This window comes from Pipistrellus kuhlii, unplaced genomic scaffold, assembly GCF_014108245.1.
Source record: "Pipistrellus kuhlii isolate mPipKuh1 unplaced genomic scaffold, mPipKuh1.p scaffold_m20_p_6, whole genome shotgun sequence".
In the NCBI taxonomy this organism is placed as follows: Eukaryota; Metazoa; Chordata; class Mammalia; order Chiroptera; family Vespertilionidae; genus Pipistrellus; species Pipistrellus kuhlii.
This window is the reverse complement of record NW_023425562.1, coordinates 50,968,955-50,990,943: the sequence shown is the minus strand read 5'-3', so window position 1 is coordinate 50,990,943 and position 21,989 is coordinate 50,968,955. Positions and strand designations below refer to the sequence as shown.

The window sequence follows — 21,989 nt, the reverse complement described above, 5'->3', positions numbered from 1 at the left end:
TGTCACCTCCATATCTAACCCATCAAGTCCAATAGAATCTACCTTCAAAGTATTTCCATCGATGTCTCCCCCAACTCCCAATGTTCAGTATCAAGCTTGATTGTTATAAAAAAAAGTTTAACTAGTCTCTCTGCTTTTTTTTCATTTCTTTCCAATCCATTTTCTCCACAGCCAGAGTAATCCTTTTTAAAAAAAATGCAAACAGCATTATTGAAGCTCAATTTACACATCTAGAGAGGTCACTTAAAAAGACCAAATTAGATGATCACTTTCCTGGTTAAAAGCCTTCAGTATTTTTTCTTTGTCTTTTGAATAAAATCCCAAATTCTTACCTGATCTGTAAAACCTATGTAATTTGGTCCTTGTCCATTTCTCAAATTTTACCACATGCCTTTCTCCCACTTGCTTACTTGATCTAGGACTTTTGGACATAACAACCCTTCTGTCTGAACTCCTCTTGTCCTGGCTCCCCTATCTATCCCTTAAGTCCCAGGCTAGATGATACCTTCTTAGAGGGGCATTCCCAACTAGCCTTATTTATGTAGATCCTGACAGTATTCTCTATCACAACACCCCCACTGACTTCTTCTACAGCTTTAGTTGTGATTATTTGTTTAATTATTTCCTCCACTAAGATGTAAGCTTCACAAGGGTAGTGACTATGCTGTTTTGCTCATCATCATATTCCCTAGGTCTGTCACATAGTAGAAAGTCCTTAAAAACTGTATGAGAGGTTCTGGCCAGGTGGCTCAGTTGGTTGGAGCATCATTCTGTGTTCAAAAAGGTTGCTGGTTTGATCCCTGGACAGTACATACAGGAAGCAACTGATCAATGTTTTTCTCTCTCTCAAAAGAAATCAATAAAAAAACATATCATTGTGTGAGAATTAAAAAAACAAACAAAACCGCACACAAAACAGTGTGAGAATGAACATACCTTAAGTGAGTTAGAACAGAAGGAAGCATTTCAGCTAGCTCATCCATTGTGGGGTACTGGTACCTGAAATCCAGAAGGATAACTTCTGAATTAGAATGCACCCGCATTTTCCAATTACAAGAACAACTAGAAAAGTACAGCGTTCTTAGATAAAAGCATTTTCTTTACCAGAGGTTCGAAGGAGGTGATGTGAAGTCTGAAAATGACTGTGACATGATGTGTGACTCCTTATATCTGTCATGCTAAACAGAAGGTTAGAGAACCCACGTTTCTATATCCTCAAGAGCAGGCTCCCGGATCAGAGAAAGCCTTTTGAAAAGAACAGGTAATATGGCTCGCTCTCTCAAAGTATTTCCAAATCTCTAACAATCACCTCAGTTGGGGTTCAGGCTCAGTAAACTTCCAACAGTAAGAATCAATTCAGGAAGTAGCTCTTGGTCTGCTGCTTATTTCTAGGCAACTAGAAACAAAAGGAAACAAAGCTTTACTGGGCCTAAGCAGAGTCACAAATTATGGACTCTTCATGATGAATGCTGCTTGTTTCAATTGGGCATAGGACAAGGTTCCTTTATTGCCTTCAAATTTGGTTCATGATATGAACCAAGGGATTCTAAAACGATCAAGCATGCCCAGAAATGGATTCAGGCTTAGAATTCGAGAAAAGTAGGGAGCACCTAGAGGTTACAGAATCAAGAATCCTCTGCTTGATACACAAACCAGTGATTTCAACCAGTGTGCTGCAGGTATTTTTAAAACATGTAATACCTGACTATTTAGTCAGGGGCACTGACCTTGTTTCCCTTTGACTGTCAAATAAAAAAATTACAACAGCCAACACAATAATAGCTGTCCAATGTGACTAAATCAAAATTATACCTATTTTGCTCTAGATGGTTTTGCTCAGTAGATAGAGCGTCGACCTGCAGACTAAAGGATCCCAGGTTCAATTCCGAACAAGGGCACATGCGCAGGTTGTAGGCTCGATCCCCAGTGGGGACATGCAGGAGGCATTCAATCAATGATTCTCTCTCATCATTGATGTTTCTATTTCTCTCTCCCTCTTCATTCCTCTCTGAAATTAATAAAAATATATTTACCTATTTTTGCTAAGATAAGTAAAAAATATTTATATTTTTGGTGTGCTGCAGAATTTTAGTGATTAGTTTATATATGCCATGAGATTAAAAAGGTTGACAATTGCTGCTTTAAGTGATGAAGTGCTTTTTAGCCACTTGTACGCAAAGTAGAAAAAAGGAATGGGATCCAGGTCTTACTGGATATATGAACTGGTCACTGGCCAATTTGTGTTTGAGAAACAGAATAACTTAGACATAGTTAATAGCATGGATTCTGGGGCCAGACTGCCTGGGTTAAATCCCTGCTCTCCTGCTTATTTGTTATAAAATATCAGCCTTATTATCTGTAGGCCTTAGTTTCCTCACTTGTAAAATGGTAGTAATAGTAAACCTAACCCAAAGTGTTATAAAAATGACTTAGTAAGTGTGAAGTAAAGCAGTGTCAGGAATAGTGTTTAAGTACTATATAAGCATTAGCCATTGTTTGTTTGCAATGGTCTATTTCACTGGCAAAGGCAGCTCTGGAGATGAGAAAAGGGAGATGGGATGAATTAGCTTTCCACAGCTTGTGCTTTCATTCCTCCTCTAAAGGTCTTCTCCATAATCATACTGTGCAGGGAAGGGTTAGGGAGACTTGGGCTTTGCCACACAAAGCAGATTTAGGATGAGGCTGAGAGCTCCAAGTTCAGTAAAAATGCACCTCTACCTGATAGGGCAGATTCTCAGAATAAATGGCTATACAGATATTCAAATTCCTGTCACCAGACTGGGAGGTAGAGTGGGGAATACTCTTTGGAAGCTCAGAGGGATCTGAGTTTGGGCCTAGGTAGTTGGAGAGGAACATAAAATGACAGATTTAAAGTAGATGGAAAGGAACAGATAAAAGACAGTGAAAAATGGCTGTCCCAGACACTTCTGTCTACCAATTACAGGAAGACAGGTTACCATCTTGGAAAGCCATTTCTGGATATGGAAAAACATGCAATTTTCCTCAACACATTGTATATAACAGTCCTCTCAGAGCAAGGAGAGGGAATATGAGAATAGTTGGTTGATAAGTATAACCTGTAGACTGCTAAAATCAGCAGGGAAGGGCCCTGGCCGGGGTGGCTCAGATGGTTGAGTGCTGTGCCATACACCGAAAGGATGCGGGTTTGATCCCCATTTGGGGTACACGGGATGCAACTCATCAATGTTTCTCTCCCACATTGATAGAATGTTTCTCTCTCTCTCAAAAATCAACAACATAAAAAAAACATATCCATATCCTCGAGTGAGGATTTAAAAATCCAGCTGGAATGCAGTCATTTGTTGTTCTGAGTGCATGTCTTCCAAAAGATCTTGCTCATGGCCTTACCCTGTTGGGAAAGAGGGTGCACCTTCCTGTTGGCCTGGGGCATCCACATGACAGACAGCAAAGTGCTGAGTGATCTCTTGCATATCCTCAAAGTTAAAGAACGCATTGAAACAGGATTTATCTGCAAGAGTAAAAATGCTCATAAGTCACAGGCTTTTCATTTGTCCCCAACTTTCCATTACTGATCACAAAATTACATATCATCATCCCTTTTCACTGCCTTTGAATCACTGACCCACCAAAAGGTGTCTGAACAATCTGATCCAAGCTGCTGAATACCAGACATCTCAATGACTTGAAAATAATTAATTCTCAATACTTCACAATGTCTACAAAGTGGAAACCAATCCTGGTGCTGCACAAGATAATCTTATACCCACAGTGCTATCATTTTTCATGTACCTTATTCTTCAATATGACATAGAAACACCAATATATCCCAAGAACCTGGCTAGAGTGAGTATCTTGGGCTGCTTACGTTCATCATATGGAAGACTGTGAGCATTCATCTTGAAAAAAAGGATTGGGGTGAAGGGAGGGGCTGCTGCTTCAATTGCCAACCTGTTGGTATCATGATTAAATCATTTCCCTAGAAAAGCTCTAGCACTAGACTGTAGCCTCAAATGTAGACCACCTCTGAAAGCCAGAGAAATGAAAGAAAAGAGAGAGAGAGACTCTGCGTGCCTGTGCCTGGGGCCAGAATCTTACTCTACCATCTAGAAAAGTCCACTTAAAGACACTGATGACAGGCCATCGCAAGAACACTTTTACTGGTTCATTAAAGAGTTCACCACTAAGTTAAACCCAAACCCTGGATTTTCTAACTTGAAATATGAAAAACCAAAGAAGTATGGACCAAAAAACTCCCTGACTTCAGTTTTACTTTCATAACCAGTTAATTATATAACCTTAGTTCTTTAGTAAATCTGACAGAGGTGAGATATAATTCCAGTAACCCCCAAGTGCATTCTCCTGCACATTTCTGGGGAACTTGAATCCTGCCATTAATGTGAAGAGGGAAGGTAAAGGCAGAGAGAAGAAAACCTATGTTCTAATACTAGGATCTCTTATGTATATATTTAATATACAAAGATTAAATATTATAATACAAAGGGGAGATATAAAATCAAATACATACGATTGAGGCCAATGTCATGATATGTCAGAATAACTGGTCTGTTTCCCTTCGGTAGGCCTCTTATAGTGACGTGGACCATACCATGAGGAGTTTCTATATCATGTTCCTGTAACAAGAGAATGCAACATCTCAGCAAAGGCAGAATGGACTTCCTAGGGTGCTGAAGTTTCACTATATCTGATTCACAGCTATTTCCCACTAGCTGGGGCAGGACACATCTCTAAACTATAAGCATACGAGAGAGATGCTATATTATACAGAATATTTCTACTTTCTAATTACTTTCAGATAAACAACAAACAAATAAGTGAGAAAAATCGTATCTTCTTATCCACAAAGCTCACTTCCTTAAGTAGGGGAAATCAAGTATCTGTTGGTAATATATTTGCAACTGGCTAAGGAAAGGTGATCAACAAGTTGAGTAAGGAGCCAGTAAGACCTATGGTAAGCAAAACTAAGGAAGCAGAAGATGTAAAATTACTGGGTAAAAAGCCAGAAACTTTAGAACCTCTAGTAGTAAATGTATGTTCAACAACTGGTAAGTTCAGCAGAGCTATGAGGTGTGTGCCTAAATCTCTCCCCTTTCCTAGGAGGTGCCTTTCAGTGTCACCATGCATTACAGGATAGACTGTAACCTTATGGCCACAACTAACTGGAGTCAGATGGGCATATGGTGCATGCTGGGTCAGCTTCCTTCCCTGAGAATTTGTAATTGGCACTAAGAGATTCCACCCTCAGCTTCGTTTTTCTCTAGAAAGAGATGTAAACTTGAAAGTTTATATTAGGCATTCTCACTACTCTAATTCCTGGTTTTAGCTTTATTTCAGAGACATCCCTGGATTGTCTCTGGTTTAAGCTAGTTTGAATGGGCTTATTCCCTGTACCCTAAAGGATCCTAACCAAAGCAATGAGTAAAGCTGAGGAACTGAACAAAGCTGGAACAAAATGCTGCTTTTTCTACCACCTAGAAAAGTCTAAGAGTGGTTGGGTGGGGAAAAAAGAGACTGTAGGTAAGTTGACAAATTTATTCTAGTCTTCAAAGTTTGAATCTTTTAAAAGTAAAAAATTATCATATTTAGCCTAGTGACTTTCTGCTGACAATCATCCACACCTATCTCAGAAAGTCTTACACTAGATAAGACAAGATTAACTGTCAATAAGAATCTCAACAAAGGCAAGGGGCTTCCAACTTAATTTCCTTTGTAATAATGAATCTCATCAGAGTGTTGGTTTCTTCTCTGATGTAGGGCACAGAACAATCTTAGGCTAAGTCATGAGCAATGTATCTCAAATCATAGGCCCCACGCTAGAGCAGATATTTCTATCGAATCAAACCATGAGTGATTCAATATCTCTGCTATTCTCTACTATTACTACCTCCTATTCAAAGGATTGAAAATGGGAAAAAATGAAGGAGAGAATGAGGTACTGTGTACTAACTGGCTATGAAATAAAGATAGGCTGTGGATGAAAGGAATACAAAGATAAATTCCTGTAACTGTATAAGCATTTCTCTTGCAGTAATGTCAGACTTATTGAGGAATGCCCTCCATCACAATCAGGCTCATTCGTTAAACAACTATTTATTGAACTCCTACTTCTAGAACTTGGACTGAGCTCTGGGGATAAAACAGTGAATAAAAGACATGGTCCCTGCTTTCATAAAGATTATGTTCTAACAGGGAGGCAGACAATAAACACACAAATCAACTGACCCATAATAATAGTTTGTGATAAATGCTATGAAAGAAATAAATAAGATAATAGAAAATTGAGAAGGAAGACATTAACTCTATTAGCAGTCAGGATAGTATAAACTAAATCACAGAAATGTGATTTCAGACACACCAGAATGGCAACACTTTTAAAACTGGATAATGCCAAACGTTGCCCAAAATGTGGAGAACTAAGTCTCATACACTGTTGGTGGGCATGTAAACTGGACCAGCTATTCTGGTAAACAATTGAGTAATTTCTAGTAAATTTTAGAGTATCTACCCTGTAAGGTTTGAGGCGTAGAAAACTGACCACCAAGGAGTTTTAAAGTAAAGTTTATTCCCCAGTAATGAGTGGGACTCGTTAAGGAGGTAGAGAAATCAGAATGGAAGGAGTTGGGAGTGGGGATGGACCCAGCCGGGCTGCCACCTGGACATGGAGGATCAGCAGCACATGGCTGGTCTGGGGGTCTTTTTAAGGAGAGGAACAGGAGAGGGTTGGACCCAGGGCAGAACAGGAAGGGGTGGGCTCCAGGAGACTTTGGCAGGCGCTGATTGATGGCTCAATGTCTTGGAGATATCTCTGTGACAGATGCCAGTAATGTCATAACTCCGCCCACCAGTTGGGAGGAGGGAGAACCTTATTTATATACCCTATAGCAGTTTTACTTTTTGGTATAATCTTAAAGAAGTTCCCAAATATGGTCAGACGTATACAGAAATATACATTGAAGCCTTATTATAATGTAAAAAAAATTGAAAACAGCCTAAACATTCATCAATAGGGAAACTGATAAATGAATTATGATATATTCATATAATACAGAAAAAATGAACTAGAACTATGAGCATTAATACATAGAGAAATCTTAAAAACACAATGCTGAATAGAAATGCAGAAAGTTATATATATACTATACCACAGATTTTTTTAAAAATTAGCACTAAATAGATTATTTATTTATATATTTAAAATGTAAGAACTTGGCCGAATCCGGTTTGGTTCAATGGATAGAGTGTCGGCTTGGGGACTGAAGAGTCCCGGGTTCGATTCCGGTCATGGGCATGTACCTTGGTTGCGGGCATATCCCCAGTAGGGGGTGTGCAAGAGGCAGCTGATCGATGACTCTCATTGATGTTTCTAACTCTCTATCTCTCTCCCTTCCTTTTTGTACAAAATCAACAAAATATATTTAAAAATAAAAAATAAAATGTAAGAACTTGGAGAAGGAATGACACTAATGAAACATAGAACTTGTTTCCTCCTGAGAGATGATAAATTTTAAAAAGGGAACACAAGGAATCTTTGCGCTCTCTATTTTTTGAGGAAAAACAACAACAACAAAAAAACAGAATAAAGAGGAAGAGAGATGTAAGCCCCTGCCAGATGGGTGATGCTCAGGAGAAACCAAATTGAAAAGAATGTGTAACAATTTGTCATTCTGACAATCTAGTTGCTGGAGACTTCCTTCTGTCATATCTTCCTTCAGTAGAGTCTTGTTTAAATATTTTAATTTGGCCTACTTCTCAGCTCTACTTCTGAGACTTGAAGGAAAAACCGGTTTACACTTTAGCCCTTAGGTTAGCAGACCTCCTAAGGCCAGGTAATTGATGGGGGTAGTGTGTGTGGGAGTAAAGGGGGGTAGTGGGGGGAGGGTGTGGAATGGGATGAAGGATATAAGCTGTGAAGAAAGTTCAGAAAAATTATATAGCCGAAACCGGTTTGGCTCATCGATGTTTTTGACTCTCTATCCCTTTCTCCTTCCTCTCTGTAAAAAAAAATTAAAAAAAAAAAAAAAAATATATATATATATATATATATATATATATATATATATATATATTAAGGGAGATATAACAGATGGGTTAAAAGTAGGTGAGGGAATGGGGCAAAGTAACTACTTTTGTCATCATTTCATGATCTAGATGAAATTCAGAGTTAAAATTGACTAACAGAACTTCAACTTTTTAGACCTCAGCTCCTACCTCCCATAATATACCCTCAAATTGTATAATGACCAAAGCATCAAAGGGTCAAGAGTGCTTGAGCAATTCCTATAGTTTTTCTTCATTTCAAAGTTTGTGAATGTGAATGATATTAGGACAAAGAATACAAAAAGGAGATACTCACCTCCCTATAGACTTCTATACATAGCCTTTGGGGCCTTGAGAGTGAAGAGCTTGAAGTCTCCATCTCAAGATGAGTGTGCAGAGACCCTGGCTACAGAGCTCACTCAATAGACAGGCCATACGGAGGTGAAGTTGCCAACATCTTTCCACTTCAGCCAACGATCATGCATTCCACAGGCTGTTTCTGTAGTTCCCTCACTTGCACCCTAGAATTCTACAGGGTATGACTACACAATGAGTCTGTGCTCCAGGGCAGAGCCCAGGTAGCATCTAATTGGCTCTGGTCACAGAGCGTTTCCAGTATTCTCTCATTATTTACTGTTTCCAAGGTTGTGTACGTGACCATGGTCCCTTTTTTCTCCAGGCTTATAAAACCACCTGAAATCATATTGGTCCCCAACACACTTCTCCATCCTAGATGGTCTCCCTCTTAATCAAAGATAAAGTTTAAGAGTCTTTTTAAAGAATTTAAATGTTTAGGATATTACCATTATTTGATAATAATTAACTTTCACCTTTTTTTTCTGAGTCGCCTTCCTTCAGCAAGATGTGCTATCACCAGAACTATTCAATCTGACTTATCATATCCCTCTGAACTCAGTTAAATTTTTATCACTTCATTCTGCTCTGGCCAGTCCGAAAGAGGTTAGGTAAACTTGTATGACAACATACTTTTAGAAATGTCAATGCTTTTATTAGTATGAAATTTCCTTCTGCATCTAGTAAGTAGTTACTATTTGAGCCTCTGGTATAATTTTTATTATTATATAGGAATTTTTTATGTAATACTCCCACCATTACCTTACCTCTGTGTAGTGGTATAAAGTTCATTTCCTCATTTAATCCCCTAATAAAAAAAAAAACTGACCTTAACAATTACTTAGCCTTCTACCTATCAGAACACATTTTTATTTTTAAAGTTCTACATTACTTTAAAACTCAGTTCTCTCCCCTCTTACTTTTTTATCTTTCAGCCTAGTTCAATCAATACCCATTCAGATATTTTTTATTTTCCAACTACCCACACTCTCAATCTCATAAATCATGCTCTTCATCTGGAAGCTTCTCTTGCAATATGTCAACATAAAATCTATCTTTTCCTCCTTCAAAGCCAACTCTAATATCTTTGATGACAATAAGAAGAAAACAAGTGAATTTAACCCACACACTATAGCCCAGAACACCTTCAGAACATGGACTCTCTAGGAAAGTGCAGGTGGGAAGGGGTCCAGGTATGTGCATGTGACAACCCCCCATGACCTGACCCATCTAAGTCAAGATTCCTTCCCTGACCTTTTTCCTAGATTTATAGGTAAAGATCTTCTCTTCCCAATAAGGTTGCTAAGCTAGAAGAATGTGAGTTTGAAGCAGTTGGTAGCCATCAAGCCCAAGATGAAGCCCAAGATGAAACAGATTGTTAGAGAAATAAATCCTCTAGTGACAGGAGAAAAGGGTACTGAGATTGGAAGTGGTGATGATTAAAAAAAATAAACCCATCTTTTTCTATAAAATTATTTTTCCCCCTTCAATTGAGAATAAAGTCACCTATATCCTTTGAAATTAATAATCAACCTTTCTCTCACTCCCCCAAAACCAACAAAAGGTGGAGGGCATCTCAAGGGCAGGAACTATGAACAAAGGCCATTAAGAAAGGAAAACTGCAGATTAGTAATAATCCCAGTTTTCCTGGGTGTGTGTGGGGCATACAAAGGGAAGCAGTGACCAACAAATGGACTGGGACCAATTTGCATCCTTCAAAGCTAGGGGAGGAGCAAGTAACTACTGATAAAAATCTCTAACAGATGGCTGAATCCCAGCTGTCCCCAAACACCTTTTCTATAGAAGGAATGTTCAGGATATTTATTTCACCTAATCTTATTTTTTTAACAATCCCATTCAACAAGTTATTGGGAAGAGTTTAAAGCTGTTTAAAACCCTTTAGAAGAGGCCGGCCACATACATTTTGAATTAAGGTATTAAAACCCATCTCTCACACTTGGGTTCTATATAAAGAAGTCCTCTAGAGAGCAATGGCATTAAAAAAAAATATATTTTCTTATCTATTGGGCTATCTCCTTTTTAAAAAAAATATACTTTTATTGATTTCTGAGAGAGGAAAGGTGAGGGAGAGAGGTAGAAACATCAACGATGAGAGAGAATCATTGATCAGCCTGCCTCCTGCACATCCCCTTCTGGGGATCAAGCCGGCAACCCGGAAATATGCCCTTGACCTGGGACCCTTCTGTCCACAAGCCAAAGAGGAACTGCTGTATTTTTTAAAATGTGTTTTTAAAATTGATTTTAGAGACAGAAGAAGGGAGAGGAAGAGAGAAACATCGAATAATTGCCTCTCTGGGCATGTGGCCTGACCCAGAATCAAACCAGCAACCTTTCAGTGCACAGGATGACACTGAACCAACTGAGTCACACCAGCCAAGGCCAAAGAGCTACTGATTTAAAGTCAGACTGAAATTATTCAGCCATTGGCCATGCCTGGATTATCCTAGGAGCAAGAACTTCATTCTCTTCTGTGAAAATGATATATCCTGGCAGACACCAGCTTTTCACTCTCCACCAGTATTTATTGAGTAACCCTCTGGTGGAAGTGGAAGGCAATTTGACAAGATATGCCAAGGGCCTTAAATATGCTCATTCCAGTTAATCTAAGGAAATAACTCAAAGTGTAATAAAATTTATGCACTAAAATGTTCAGTGAAGATATAATAAGCAATCTAATTTCAAAAAATAATGAAATACTTATGACATAGCATAGCTATATGGTTAAATAACAGGTAGCCATTAGAAATTTTTATGAGTTTAAAACTATGGGAATGAGATTGTGTTCTAATATTAAGTCAGAAAAGGAGATACAAAATTGTATATCCAATATAACCAACTAAAGAAATAAAAAAATTATTTTAATATTACATATGCACATATATTTCAATACTATATTAACAGGGTTGTCCCTGGGTCATGGAATTATGAGTTTTTCTCCAACTACTTTATAATTCTAATTCTCCGTGCTTTCCAAATATTCTACTTTGAGCATATACTCTCTTGATAAACAGAATTTAAAAAAGTAAAAATTGGAGAAAAACATAATAAAATATGGTAATCTCTAGTAATAGGATAATAGGTAATCTTTATTCTTATACTTTTTTGAATTTCCTAAATTTGATTCTGATCATACCCAGGTTAAGTGTTATTCTTTTAAAGCAATATCGTATACACAGAAACAACAGCATTTGTTTCAGCTCTAACTCTAAGCTTTTAAACAGTCTCAGAAGGAGAAAAGAATTAAGCAACACTGAAGTAGATAAATGGACAATAAGCCTGCTGATTCATTGTTCCAACTGGCAATAGGCTCATTTCTCCTTTCTCATCAATTCTAAGCATGTCACCTCTAATCACCCATTCCTTCATTACTGTTATACACAAATATAACTGCTGTTTGCCTCAGAGGAGCTATATAGCAATGAAATCACATGGGACAATCAAAACCAAGAGAAATGGTACACTTTTAATGACATTTTCAGCTACTGAAAAATATGTACAAACACGAAGTTGATTAGTAAGGAAAAATCAGTCTAGACTGAAGTTGTGAGCTTAATTGATGATGCCAAGATAACTTCCTAGGATATCATCAAAGATTCCTTTAAGATTTCTGAGATAAGACAGATCAGAAGAAGCCCACAGTTATTCTAAAAGACAACACCAATGCCAAGGCTGAAGGCCTTTCCATTTAGTGACAATGCCAGCTTTATAGATTTGTTCAGCTTTGTCTCTTAAGAACGCCCAATGGCCCTAACCAGTGTGGCTCAGTGGATAGAACCTCAGCCTGTAGACTGAAGGGTCCCAGGTTCGCTTCCAGTCAAGGGCATGTACCTTGGTTGCAGGCACATTCCCAGTAGGGGCTATGCAGAAGGCAACTGATCAATGTTTCTCTCTCATTGATGTTTCTAACTCTCTATCCCTCTCCCTTCCTCTCTGTAAAAATCAATAAAATATATATATTTTTAAAAAGTTGTATTTCATAAGGCCAGAACATGTTACTAAAGCTTCACCCAAAATATCAAGATATTTTAAGCCTTAATATTAAAAAGTGATTTATATTTATATTTCTAAAACTCAATTTCATTTATATCTAAGTATATGTATGCATTAAAAAATCCTAAAGGCTATATTCTAAAACATTAACACTGGTGAAAAAAAGAAGTGATATTTATTTACTTTTTGGTATTTTTAAAATCTATTTGAGTTTGTAATGTAAGTTTTTATATTCTAATTTTCTCTTTTGGGGAGGGGATATCCAATTTGATGAAAATAAATACTTCCACACTTTTTGGCAGGAGTTTACAAATACTATTTCTGGAATTCCTCATCTTAAATTTTACTGTCCCTCTCTCAAATGATTTCCTTCTAGGTAATTATATCAAATACTTAACAGCAATCAAGTTAAACAGTTTCAACCGAGGATCCAAACCATAGATGAAATTAGGTGAAAATAAAAACACTAAACCCAAATTTGACTGTGCTACCATTTATTAAAAATTAATATGACTTCTTGTTCTTGAGTAAAGAAATATAGCAAACGATTGCCTACCGATTTCCTACTAGGTTGGTTACACTGTATATATAAAGCACCAAAGAATCACACTAAGAGGTATCTGACACTAGGATTCAAAAACCTGTAACAACACAATGAGCACACTGCCCCTTACAAAGTGAGTCTTGTGCATCCTGCCAAGGAACCTCAGCTTTGCATATAATTCAACTCCTTATAACATCTCAGCTTTGGGACATTTCCAGGTAGAAAAGAACAGGAAATGGATTCAGGAAGAATGGGGTTTTTCAACCCCAACTTCACTCAATGTCAAGTTAAGAAACCTGATTCTGAATTTCCACATCTGTAAAACAGGGTTAATAAAAACAACGTTGGGCCCAGCTCAACCACTGAATCACACGACCCATGAACCAGGAAGTCATGGTTCCATTCCCAGTCATTGCCCATGCTTGGGTTTTAGGCTCCATCCCCAGGAGGAGGCAACCGATCTATGTTTTTCTCTCATCAGTGATGTTTCTATCTCTCTCTCCCTCTCCCTTCCTCTCATTAAAATAAATAAAAATATATTAAAACACACACACACACACACACACACACACACACACACACATATTGTGATATTGTTCCAAGAACTAGAGATATGTTTAATATCTATAATAGTTACTCTGTAAATTATGATATAATTGGGTTTACCCTATGAGATAAATATATGTCCTTCCTTTTGATGCTAATGCTAAAGATTCACTACAGTTAACATAAAATGAGTATCTGAAAATAACTGTTTGCCTTTGGGTATATGGGTTGGTGAAATCCTGCAAGCAAGGAAGTTGGTTTCCCAACACCTTCCTTTTCTGCCTAGTATCCTGAGAGTCTACTTCACACTGCTTCTGACAGCCACTGCTCTGACATCATCCCCAAAACAGGAGCCGGGCTACATGGACTTATAAGATTCCCATTTCCATGTACTCATTCCTTCCTCCCACTTCTTTCAGGGCCAGTCAACAGATAAAGTAGATAGATCAAGAGTTGCTGGTTCATTTTTTTAATTTTTAAATTGGCAATAGTTACAGGGGAAAAAACTCACCAAACAAAAAAATAGAGTAGGAAGAGAACAGTATCATTTAAGAAAATACTAATGAGTCAGGTTAAATTTTGTATTTCTAAATATAAAGCTAATAGAAACCTACATTTTTTAATTAATAACACTTGTCTTTTTTTTTTTTTTTAGGAAAATATTTTGTCAAGTTTCCCCTCCAAACTACACCTCCCCCACCTTTTCTGCAGTGAGGTGACAACCCTCCACTTGACACCTAGGACTGGGGTTTCGAGTATTATTTGAGGAAAGGAAATCTAATCACACAGACACAGTAACTTACAATCATAAAAACAGACCCTGGCAGGCAAATTTTGAATATAACAGCAAATTATTTTAAACAAATTTATTATAATAACTAAAAAAACATGAAGGAGCCATCACTGCTATGAAGAGAGATCCACCACTACAGACCACCAGCACAGGAGGGAAGCACTGCAGAGAACTGGCACACAGACCTCCTTGGCGCTTGTACAGTTCTTACCTGACAGTCAAAGTCCTGGAAGTTTCGTGTACCATTCTGTCAACAGAAGGCAGAAAACACAGTCAGTTTCCCCAAATGTGCAGCAAATTCAGTTCACAGTGAAAGCAATGCATGTATAGTGTATGGTTGCCATAAACTAAAATGGTTCTTTCTCATAAAAAGTCCTCAGAGGCAGGGTGGGTTCCTAACATGTGTTAGTAAAAGGTGAGTTTTTAGAGATGAGATTACACCTTGGTGGACTTCCTAAGAATCTATCCTATATAATAAAAGGGTAATATGAAAAATGACACTAATGGCGGAATGACTGGTCACCTTGCAGGAGCTTCCTCCTAGTGATCAGTGCACTCCCCCAGGAGGAGCTCCGCTCAGCCACAAGCAGGGCTGAGACCTGTGAGTGCAGGGGTGGTGTTAGAAGCTTCTCCTGCCTCCTCGGCAGCGCTCAGGATGTCTGACTGTGGCTTAGACCCTGAGGAGTGGACCTAAGCTGCAATTGAACATCCCCCGAGGGGTCCCAGACTGAAGAGGGTGCAGGCCAGGCTGAGGGACCCCTCTGAGTGCACGCATTTTTGTGTGCTGGGCCTCTAGTCCTATATAATAAAGATGTGATATGCAAATTGACCCTCACACCCTCACAAGATGGCTGCCTACAACCAGGCCGGCAGGGGTGTTAGTGAGGAATGACCAAACAACTGAACAAGGAGGCTGCATGGGGTGACCAGGCCAGAAGGGGGTTAGTGAGGGATGACCAAACGACTAAAGAGCAGACTGCGTGGGCAACCAGGCTGGCAGTGGGGGGGCAGTTAGGGGTGACCAGGCCAGTGGGGGAATGCAGCTGGGGGCAACCAAGCCAGTGAGAGTGGGGGATGCAGTTGGGGGCGACCAGGCCAATAGGGAGGGAAGTTAGGGGCGACCAGGCTGGCAGAGGAGGGAAGTTGGGGCAACCAGGCTAGCAGGAGGGACAGTAAAAGATGACCAGGCCAGCGGGGGTGGGACAGTTAGGAGCAACTAGGCCAGCAGGGTGGGGGCAGTTGGGGGCGACCTGGTTGGCAGCAGATGGCAAGTTAGGCGTGATCAGGCTGGCATGTAGAGGCAGTTGGGGGCAACCTGGCTGGCAGTGGGTGGCAGTTAGGGGCGATCAGGCAGGCAGGCAGGTGAGTGATTAGGAGCCAGCGATCCAGGATTGTGAGAGGGATGTCCTAGATTGGAGAGGGTGCAGGCTGGACTGAGGGGACCCCTGCCCCGTGCACAAATTTCATGCACCAGGCCTCTAGCGTGTGTGTGTGTGTGTGTGTATGTGTGTGTGTGTGTGTGTGTGTGTGTGTGTGTAATTAAAAAAAAAAAAGCCTAATATGCAAATAGACCAAGCTGCCGAACAACTGAACAACCAGTTGCTACGACGTGCGCTGATTGCCAGGGGCCATGCACAGAATATGGTGGTGTCAGTCATGGAGGGATGGTAGAGCAGGTGAGCAGGGGAACCATACCAAGGTGGGGTGCTAGTTGCTGTCATCTGGACAAATCTCTGGTGTTTACTGAAAATTCTTTGCTCCTGGATGCTGCAATCCTGCCTGGCATTCACACCTGCTGCTGGCACTGGCCCCACTCACACCCACTGCCAGTGCTGAAGCCACCGCTCTCACTCACTGCCGGTGCCGGGCCCCATCACTCGGCGCTGTCAGTAGGAATGAGCGGCAGCTGCCACCCTCATAGCCCTTCAGGGCTTCTCCACCTCCCTCTGCTCCTGAGAGGCAATCAGGGCAGCAGCCCCCTCTCATACCTGCTGCTGGCACCAGTCCCAATTGCTCTGAGCCGTCAGAGGATGCAAGTGAGGCTGGCGCCATCAGCGCATGGGAACAGTGGCGACGGGAGTGGGGCTGTGGGCAGACAGGAGATGGGGGCCATGGAGAGAGGGGCCGAGAGGGGGCACGGAGTATGGGCCAAGACCTGTCCCTGTGCCCTCTGCAGCCCACAGTTCCTTTCAAGGTACACGAATTCTTGTGCTGGGCCCCTAGTATAAAAGAAAGCAGCCTGCTTTCTCAGTAAAGCTGGTAACTTCTTGCCTCCCTATCTAAAAAGAGCAGTGAGAATTTGTAGGAAGAGGGTAAATAGGGGTGTCGAACTCAATCAGAGAAGGGGCCAAAATCTAAAATCCAGCCTAAATCGCAGGCCGAATGGTTTACTGAACAGTCATAAACTGTCACTGTGATGGAAACACAGCGGAGTGCAGTGATGACAGCGCGGTGCGGGCCACATTGCAAGGCCTGGCGGGACGGATTTGGCCCGCGGGCCTTGTGTTTGACACATGTGGGGTAAGACATGGATCAGAGTCTGACAGCAAACTTAAACCCACAAAGGAGCACCTGGGAGGAAAGGAGTTCCTGAGAGGAACAAGGAAGGCAGTAGTGCCTAGAACCAAGAATTAAAGAAAGGAATAAGGAGAGAACAAAGATATAGATGGATTGGAAATGGAAGACTTGATATTGAATGAGGAAGGAAGTGTCACTGGAGAAAAAGAAAAACAAAACAGGATTCCTAATATAATGAATGATCTACCTGTTGCATTCCATAAAACTGCTGATAGGAAAAAGGACACATAACTGAATCATTTAAAAAGCAGAACATAATCAAAAGACTGAAGGGGAATTCACCAAGCTTCTAAAAAGAGATTATATCACAGTAAAGTTAGATTAAAAAAAAAAAAAAGTCAATGGGAATGACTCAGAGGCATTTTTGTAGCATTTTAGATGCCAGACTCCAAGAGTATGATGTAAGAATATAAACATGATAATGAATAATGTGTTTGGGAGGGGGGGGAAAAGTCTTCTAATTTGATTTTTCATAAAGTAAAGCCCTTCCCCTGAAAGAAACCTTTCTTTGTTTAGAAACCATGTTATCTTAAAATATATATTCTGCCTACAATGGTTTCCAGAAGGGGTGGAGCTGCTAATAAGCACCTTCCCAAAGATCTAGAGATCTAGACAGCTGGTCACTAAGTAGTCCCCTTCAAGGTCCTCTTAGCCCTGGTCAAAGGGGCTCAGTGGTTGGGCATAGTCACATGTACCAGAAGGTTGCTGGTTCAATTCCCAGCCAATCAATGTTGCATTCTCACATCAATATTTCTCTCCCTGCCTCCCTCTCCCTTCCTTTTTCTAAAAATCAATAAAAAAAAATATTGCCCAGCTGGTTGAGCATAGGCCCAGAAACCAAGAGGTTGCTGGTTTTATTCACAGTCAGGGCACATGCCTGGTTTGTAGGCTTGATCCCCAGTAGGGGCAGTGCATGAGGCAGCTGATCGATGATGTTACTCTCCCATGGATGTTTCTATCTCTCTAACCTTCTTCCTTCCTAAAAAAATTTAACAATAAAAATATAATCCTTTTTTCACAATAGCAGCATTCCTTGGAAATATATTACCCATCCCATCTGTACCATATTTTTTTTAAAAGACCAAACAAATAAATTGGTCAATTAAAAAAGAAGATCCTCTTAGAACCAGTTCTGTATCCCACTGCTGGCAGGACAAAGCATGGATGATAAAAACATGGCCCAGAATGGTATTAAAAACCCCAAAGAAACAAACTGTCCTATACTAGAGGAACTAGTAGATCTACAGCAGCACTATCCAATATGGTAGTCACTTGTAACATGTGGCAATTAAATTTATTTTTTATAGTTTCTCAGTCACATTAACCACATTTCAAGTGCTCTGCAGACACACATGGCTAGTGGCAACTATATTATTGGGCAGCAAAAATTTTAAAAAAATTTCTATAAACTGCAGAAACTTCTGGACAATACTGATCTAGATTCAGAAAGCTTTTGAAGGAATAGGCTATGGATGAACAGACCTTAGTTCTCTAAATGTGGCAGAAAAATCACAATAGATTACCAATCAGAGAGACTGCAGATGATACTGAGAACAAGAAAGGGTGGTGGAGACAGCTCGTCTAAAGTATTGTTCCTGGCATGAAACCAAGTTCACAAAATAAGTCTGATGTAATCAGAGCTTGGAGAGACAACAAAGACACGGTGCAGATGGGATGGGTAGCATATTTCCAAGGAATGCTGCTATTGGTAAAAAAGGATTATATTCCACGGCTCCCAGTAGCCCCATAATATGCCTGAGAACGCCTTCAGAGAAATCATTGTATTTCATTTCTTTTTTTTCTTTTTTTTTTTAATATGTTTTTATTGATTTCAGGAGGAAGGGAGAGGGAGAGACAGAAACATCAATGATTGGCTGCCTCCTGCATACTCAACACTGGGAATTGAGCCCACAACTCAGGCAGGTGACCAGGAATCGAACTGTGACCTCCTGGTTCACTCAACCACTGAGCCACACTCGCCAGGCCATTTTGTTTAACTTCTAATTAACTATGAGAAGCAGAAAGAAGGACCCTTTTATATACTAGGGTAGATGGTTTGAGTAGAATATAAATGACCAGATATTAAGCCCCTGACTCCTGATTCAACTTGCACCTTCCCCCAAATAAAGCACCAGTCTTTTTTTATTTTTTTATTGATTTTACACAGAAAGGAATTGAGAGGAACAGAGAGTTAGAAACGTCGATGAGAGAGAAACATCGACTAGCTGCCTCTTGCACACCCCCCACTGGGGATGGCCCGCAACCAAGGTACATGCCCTTGACCGGAATCGAACCCGGGACCCTTCAGTCCGCATGCCGACACTCTATCCACTGAGCCAAACCAGTCCCGGCTAAAGCACCAGTCTTGAGGCATTCTGTGAAGCCCTGAAGCCTCTGAAATGAGCACAAAGGGAAATGCCAAAAATGGAAAGAGATAATTCTTTCTAGAAATCAAAGCGAGCTTCTCTTTATTGAATACATAGCAAAAAACAACTATGTGTTCTTAATCCAATGTACACAGCTAGACTCCCAGCAGAAAAAGTACTAATAAGTGAAAGAAGACTAATCCTTGTTTTCTTGGCATTTTTTTAAAGAGATGCCAGACCCTCTAGGAGAATGGCTTCAGGCTTCGTGAGTGATCATCTTAGAGAAAGGATATGACTGGGTTTGTTTGACAGTATTTAGCATCCAGAGTTTCTGAAGGGAGACCATTAGCTGGGCTTTACTCAATCTGTGGTGAAGTGAAGCAAGTGAAGACATATTATTTGAACTCGTTAAAAATTTAATAGTGCTCATTGGATGTATTCTGGAAGGATAAAGACTTCCCTGGGCCCTTCCATGAGGACTTAATTGTCTCTGATATTTGAGGTACACGATTCTACTCTAACAAAACTTATAAGTTTCAAATTCTGTATATTTTCTTTTTTATTTCTGTACATTTTAAAGATACCATTAATTCCATGTTCAAAGCGATTCTTGCCGAAACTGATTTGGCTCAGTGGATAGAGCATCAGCCTGCGGACTGAAAGGTCCCAGGTTCGATTCCGGTCAAGGGCATGTACCTTGGTTTCGGGCACATCCCCAGAAGGGAGTGTGCAAGAGGCAGCTGATCGATGATTCTCTCTCATTGATGTTTCTAACTTTCTATCCCTCTCTCTTCCTCTCTGTAAGAAATCAATAAAATGTATTTTTTTAAAAAGAAAGAGGACGATTCTTGCACTAAGCAGACCTAAGTAGATGAAAGGGATTCAAGAAAAAAAATTAAAATAATATAATAATTGGGGAAAAGAAAAAAAAGATAAATTATTATTGAAAGTTGCAGTCAAGGTAGAAACCAGCTAAGAGGAGAGTTTCCTGGTAGAACCTTGTGCCAGGTGTAAAAGGTAAGTGAAACAGCTCCTGAAGGTAAATTAAAAGTATATAATTCTCTCAAATACAAGCCTGGAGAATAAGCAAATGCAACTAAGAATAGGTCAGTGAATAAAAGAAGTATGTTTCATGAACAGAAAGCAACAGATATAATGGAAAAGAAGACAAGATAGATAAGACCACAGAACCAACTACCAAGAGGAAGATTTGAGGTAAATCTGCCTGTTTTGTGAACTTGAAGGGGGCAAGGCTGTGACTGATTCATAATTATTTTCTCAATCCTAAGCACTTAGTAAATGCAATAAAGTTCATTTTGCGTAGATTGTCAACATCCAAAAATAGACATACTCAATTTGAATGAAAATATGGAAAAGGAAGGATTATATGCAAATGATGTGCCAGGAATTAAAGTGGGGAAAGGAAGCTCTTTTAACAGTAAAATTTTACAAACAAGTTAATTTTAAAAAACTATTAGAGAATAAAATATGGCATTTCTATTAAAAGAGAAATCTGGCCGGGACTGATTTGGCTCAGTGGACAGAGAGTCGGCCTGCGGACTGAAAGGTCCCGGGTTCGATTCCAGGCAAGGTCATGTACCTTGGTTGCGGGCACATCCCCGGTGGAGGATGTGCAAGAGGCAGCTGATCGATGATTCTCTCTCATCGATGTTTCTAACTCTCTATCCCTCTCTCCTACTTTCTGTGAAAAATCAATAAAATATATTTTTTAAAAAAAGAGAGAAATCTGTTCAAGCTATAATCCAGAGACAAAAGTGAAAGTTCTACATATATGTATGCGTGTTTATATGGCTACATGTGTATGTACATTTTAATTATCTATATTATTACTTTCAAAACTATAAATAGGGAGATACTTAGATAACCATCTGCAGACTGATGAAAAAGTACAATTTCAATAAAAACTCTGAGGGCACCAGGCTAAGTTGTGGTTAAGGCTTGGGCTCCTCCCACCAACTCCTGCTGACCTTGTAGCAGGCTGAGCACTGTCTACCACAGTGGCATCATTACTTTCTTGGGAACTCATTTCCTGCTCAAGTCCCATCTAGAGAATTTCTGACAAATATGTGACAATCACCTCTTAGTTAGCATGTTAAGGAAAACCCCCCTCTGGTGCACAGTACATGTAGTACTTCCCGAATATACTTTAATGAAAATGTCCATAAATTTAAAAAAAATTTTAAAGAAACCTCGACACTAGCCCTTTGCCTGTTTCTACTATTGGAAGGTTATTTAAAAAAGCTAATTCCTGAGTTCTCTCTCCTACCCTCCTCTCCTCACATTTCTATTTCTAGCCTCTGGTAGAAAGAGAAATCAAACTGTAATAGAGTCTACCTCATTTCCTACTATAACAACAACCAAAACAAAGTAAATAACTTGTTTCTGTTCTCCCAACCAAATATTTATTCCCCTTCTTGTTATTTTCTCAGTTCTGCAGGGTCAAATTGTGGCCTACTCTACTGATTTTCTCAAGCCCAGCCGCTGGCTTTCACCACTCGGTAATATCTGAACCAACAGTAGGTAGAGGAGGGCAGGGAAAATGAAGCAAAACCCATTCAGCTCTCCTGCTTGTTATAAAGTACCAGCTACACGAGGCAGCAGATCATGGAAAGACCTCTAGAGCCCTGATTCAAGTTGAAATCAACAAATGTGGGATCTAGTCCTGGCTTTACCACCATACTGGACACAAACGTTGAACAAGTCATATAACCTCTCTGAGCCATATCTGTAAAATAAAGCT

At 39.8% G+C, this 21,989-nt stretch overlaps 1 protein-coding gene across 6 annotated transcripts in view; it reads right to left on the bottom strand.

The window, feature by feature from the left end:
* The window catches only part of NDRG3 (NDRG family member 3), a 79,251-nt gene that overhangs the window by 33,270 nt on the left and 23,992 nt on the right, over positions 1 to 21,989 (bottom strand). For 3 of the 6 annotated variants that reach the window (XM_036418406.2, XM_036418411.2, XM_036418407.1), the window contains exons 3-6: positions 14,497 to 14,532; positions 4,508 to 4,613; positions 3,370 to 3,490; positions 937 to 999 (exon numbers count right to left, since the gene is read on the bottom strand). In XM_036418406.2, the coding sequence (XP_036274299.1) occupies positions 937 to 999; positions 3,370 to 3,490; positions 4,508 to 4,613; positions 14,497 to 14,532 (326 nt within the window). The remainder of the gene's footprint in view (positions 1 to 936; positions 1,000 to 3,369; positions 3,491 to 4,507; positions 4,614 to 14,496; positions 14,533 to 21,989) is intronic. The other 3 variants (XM_036418408.2, XM_036418412.2, XM_036418410.2) reach the window with 1 other exon arrangement.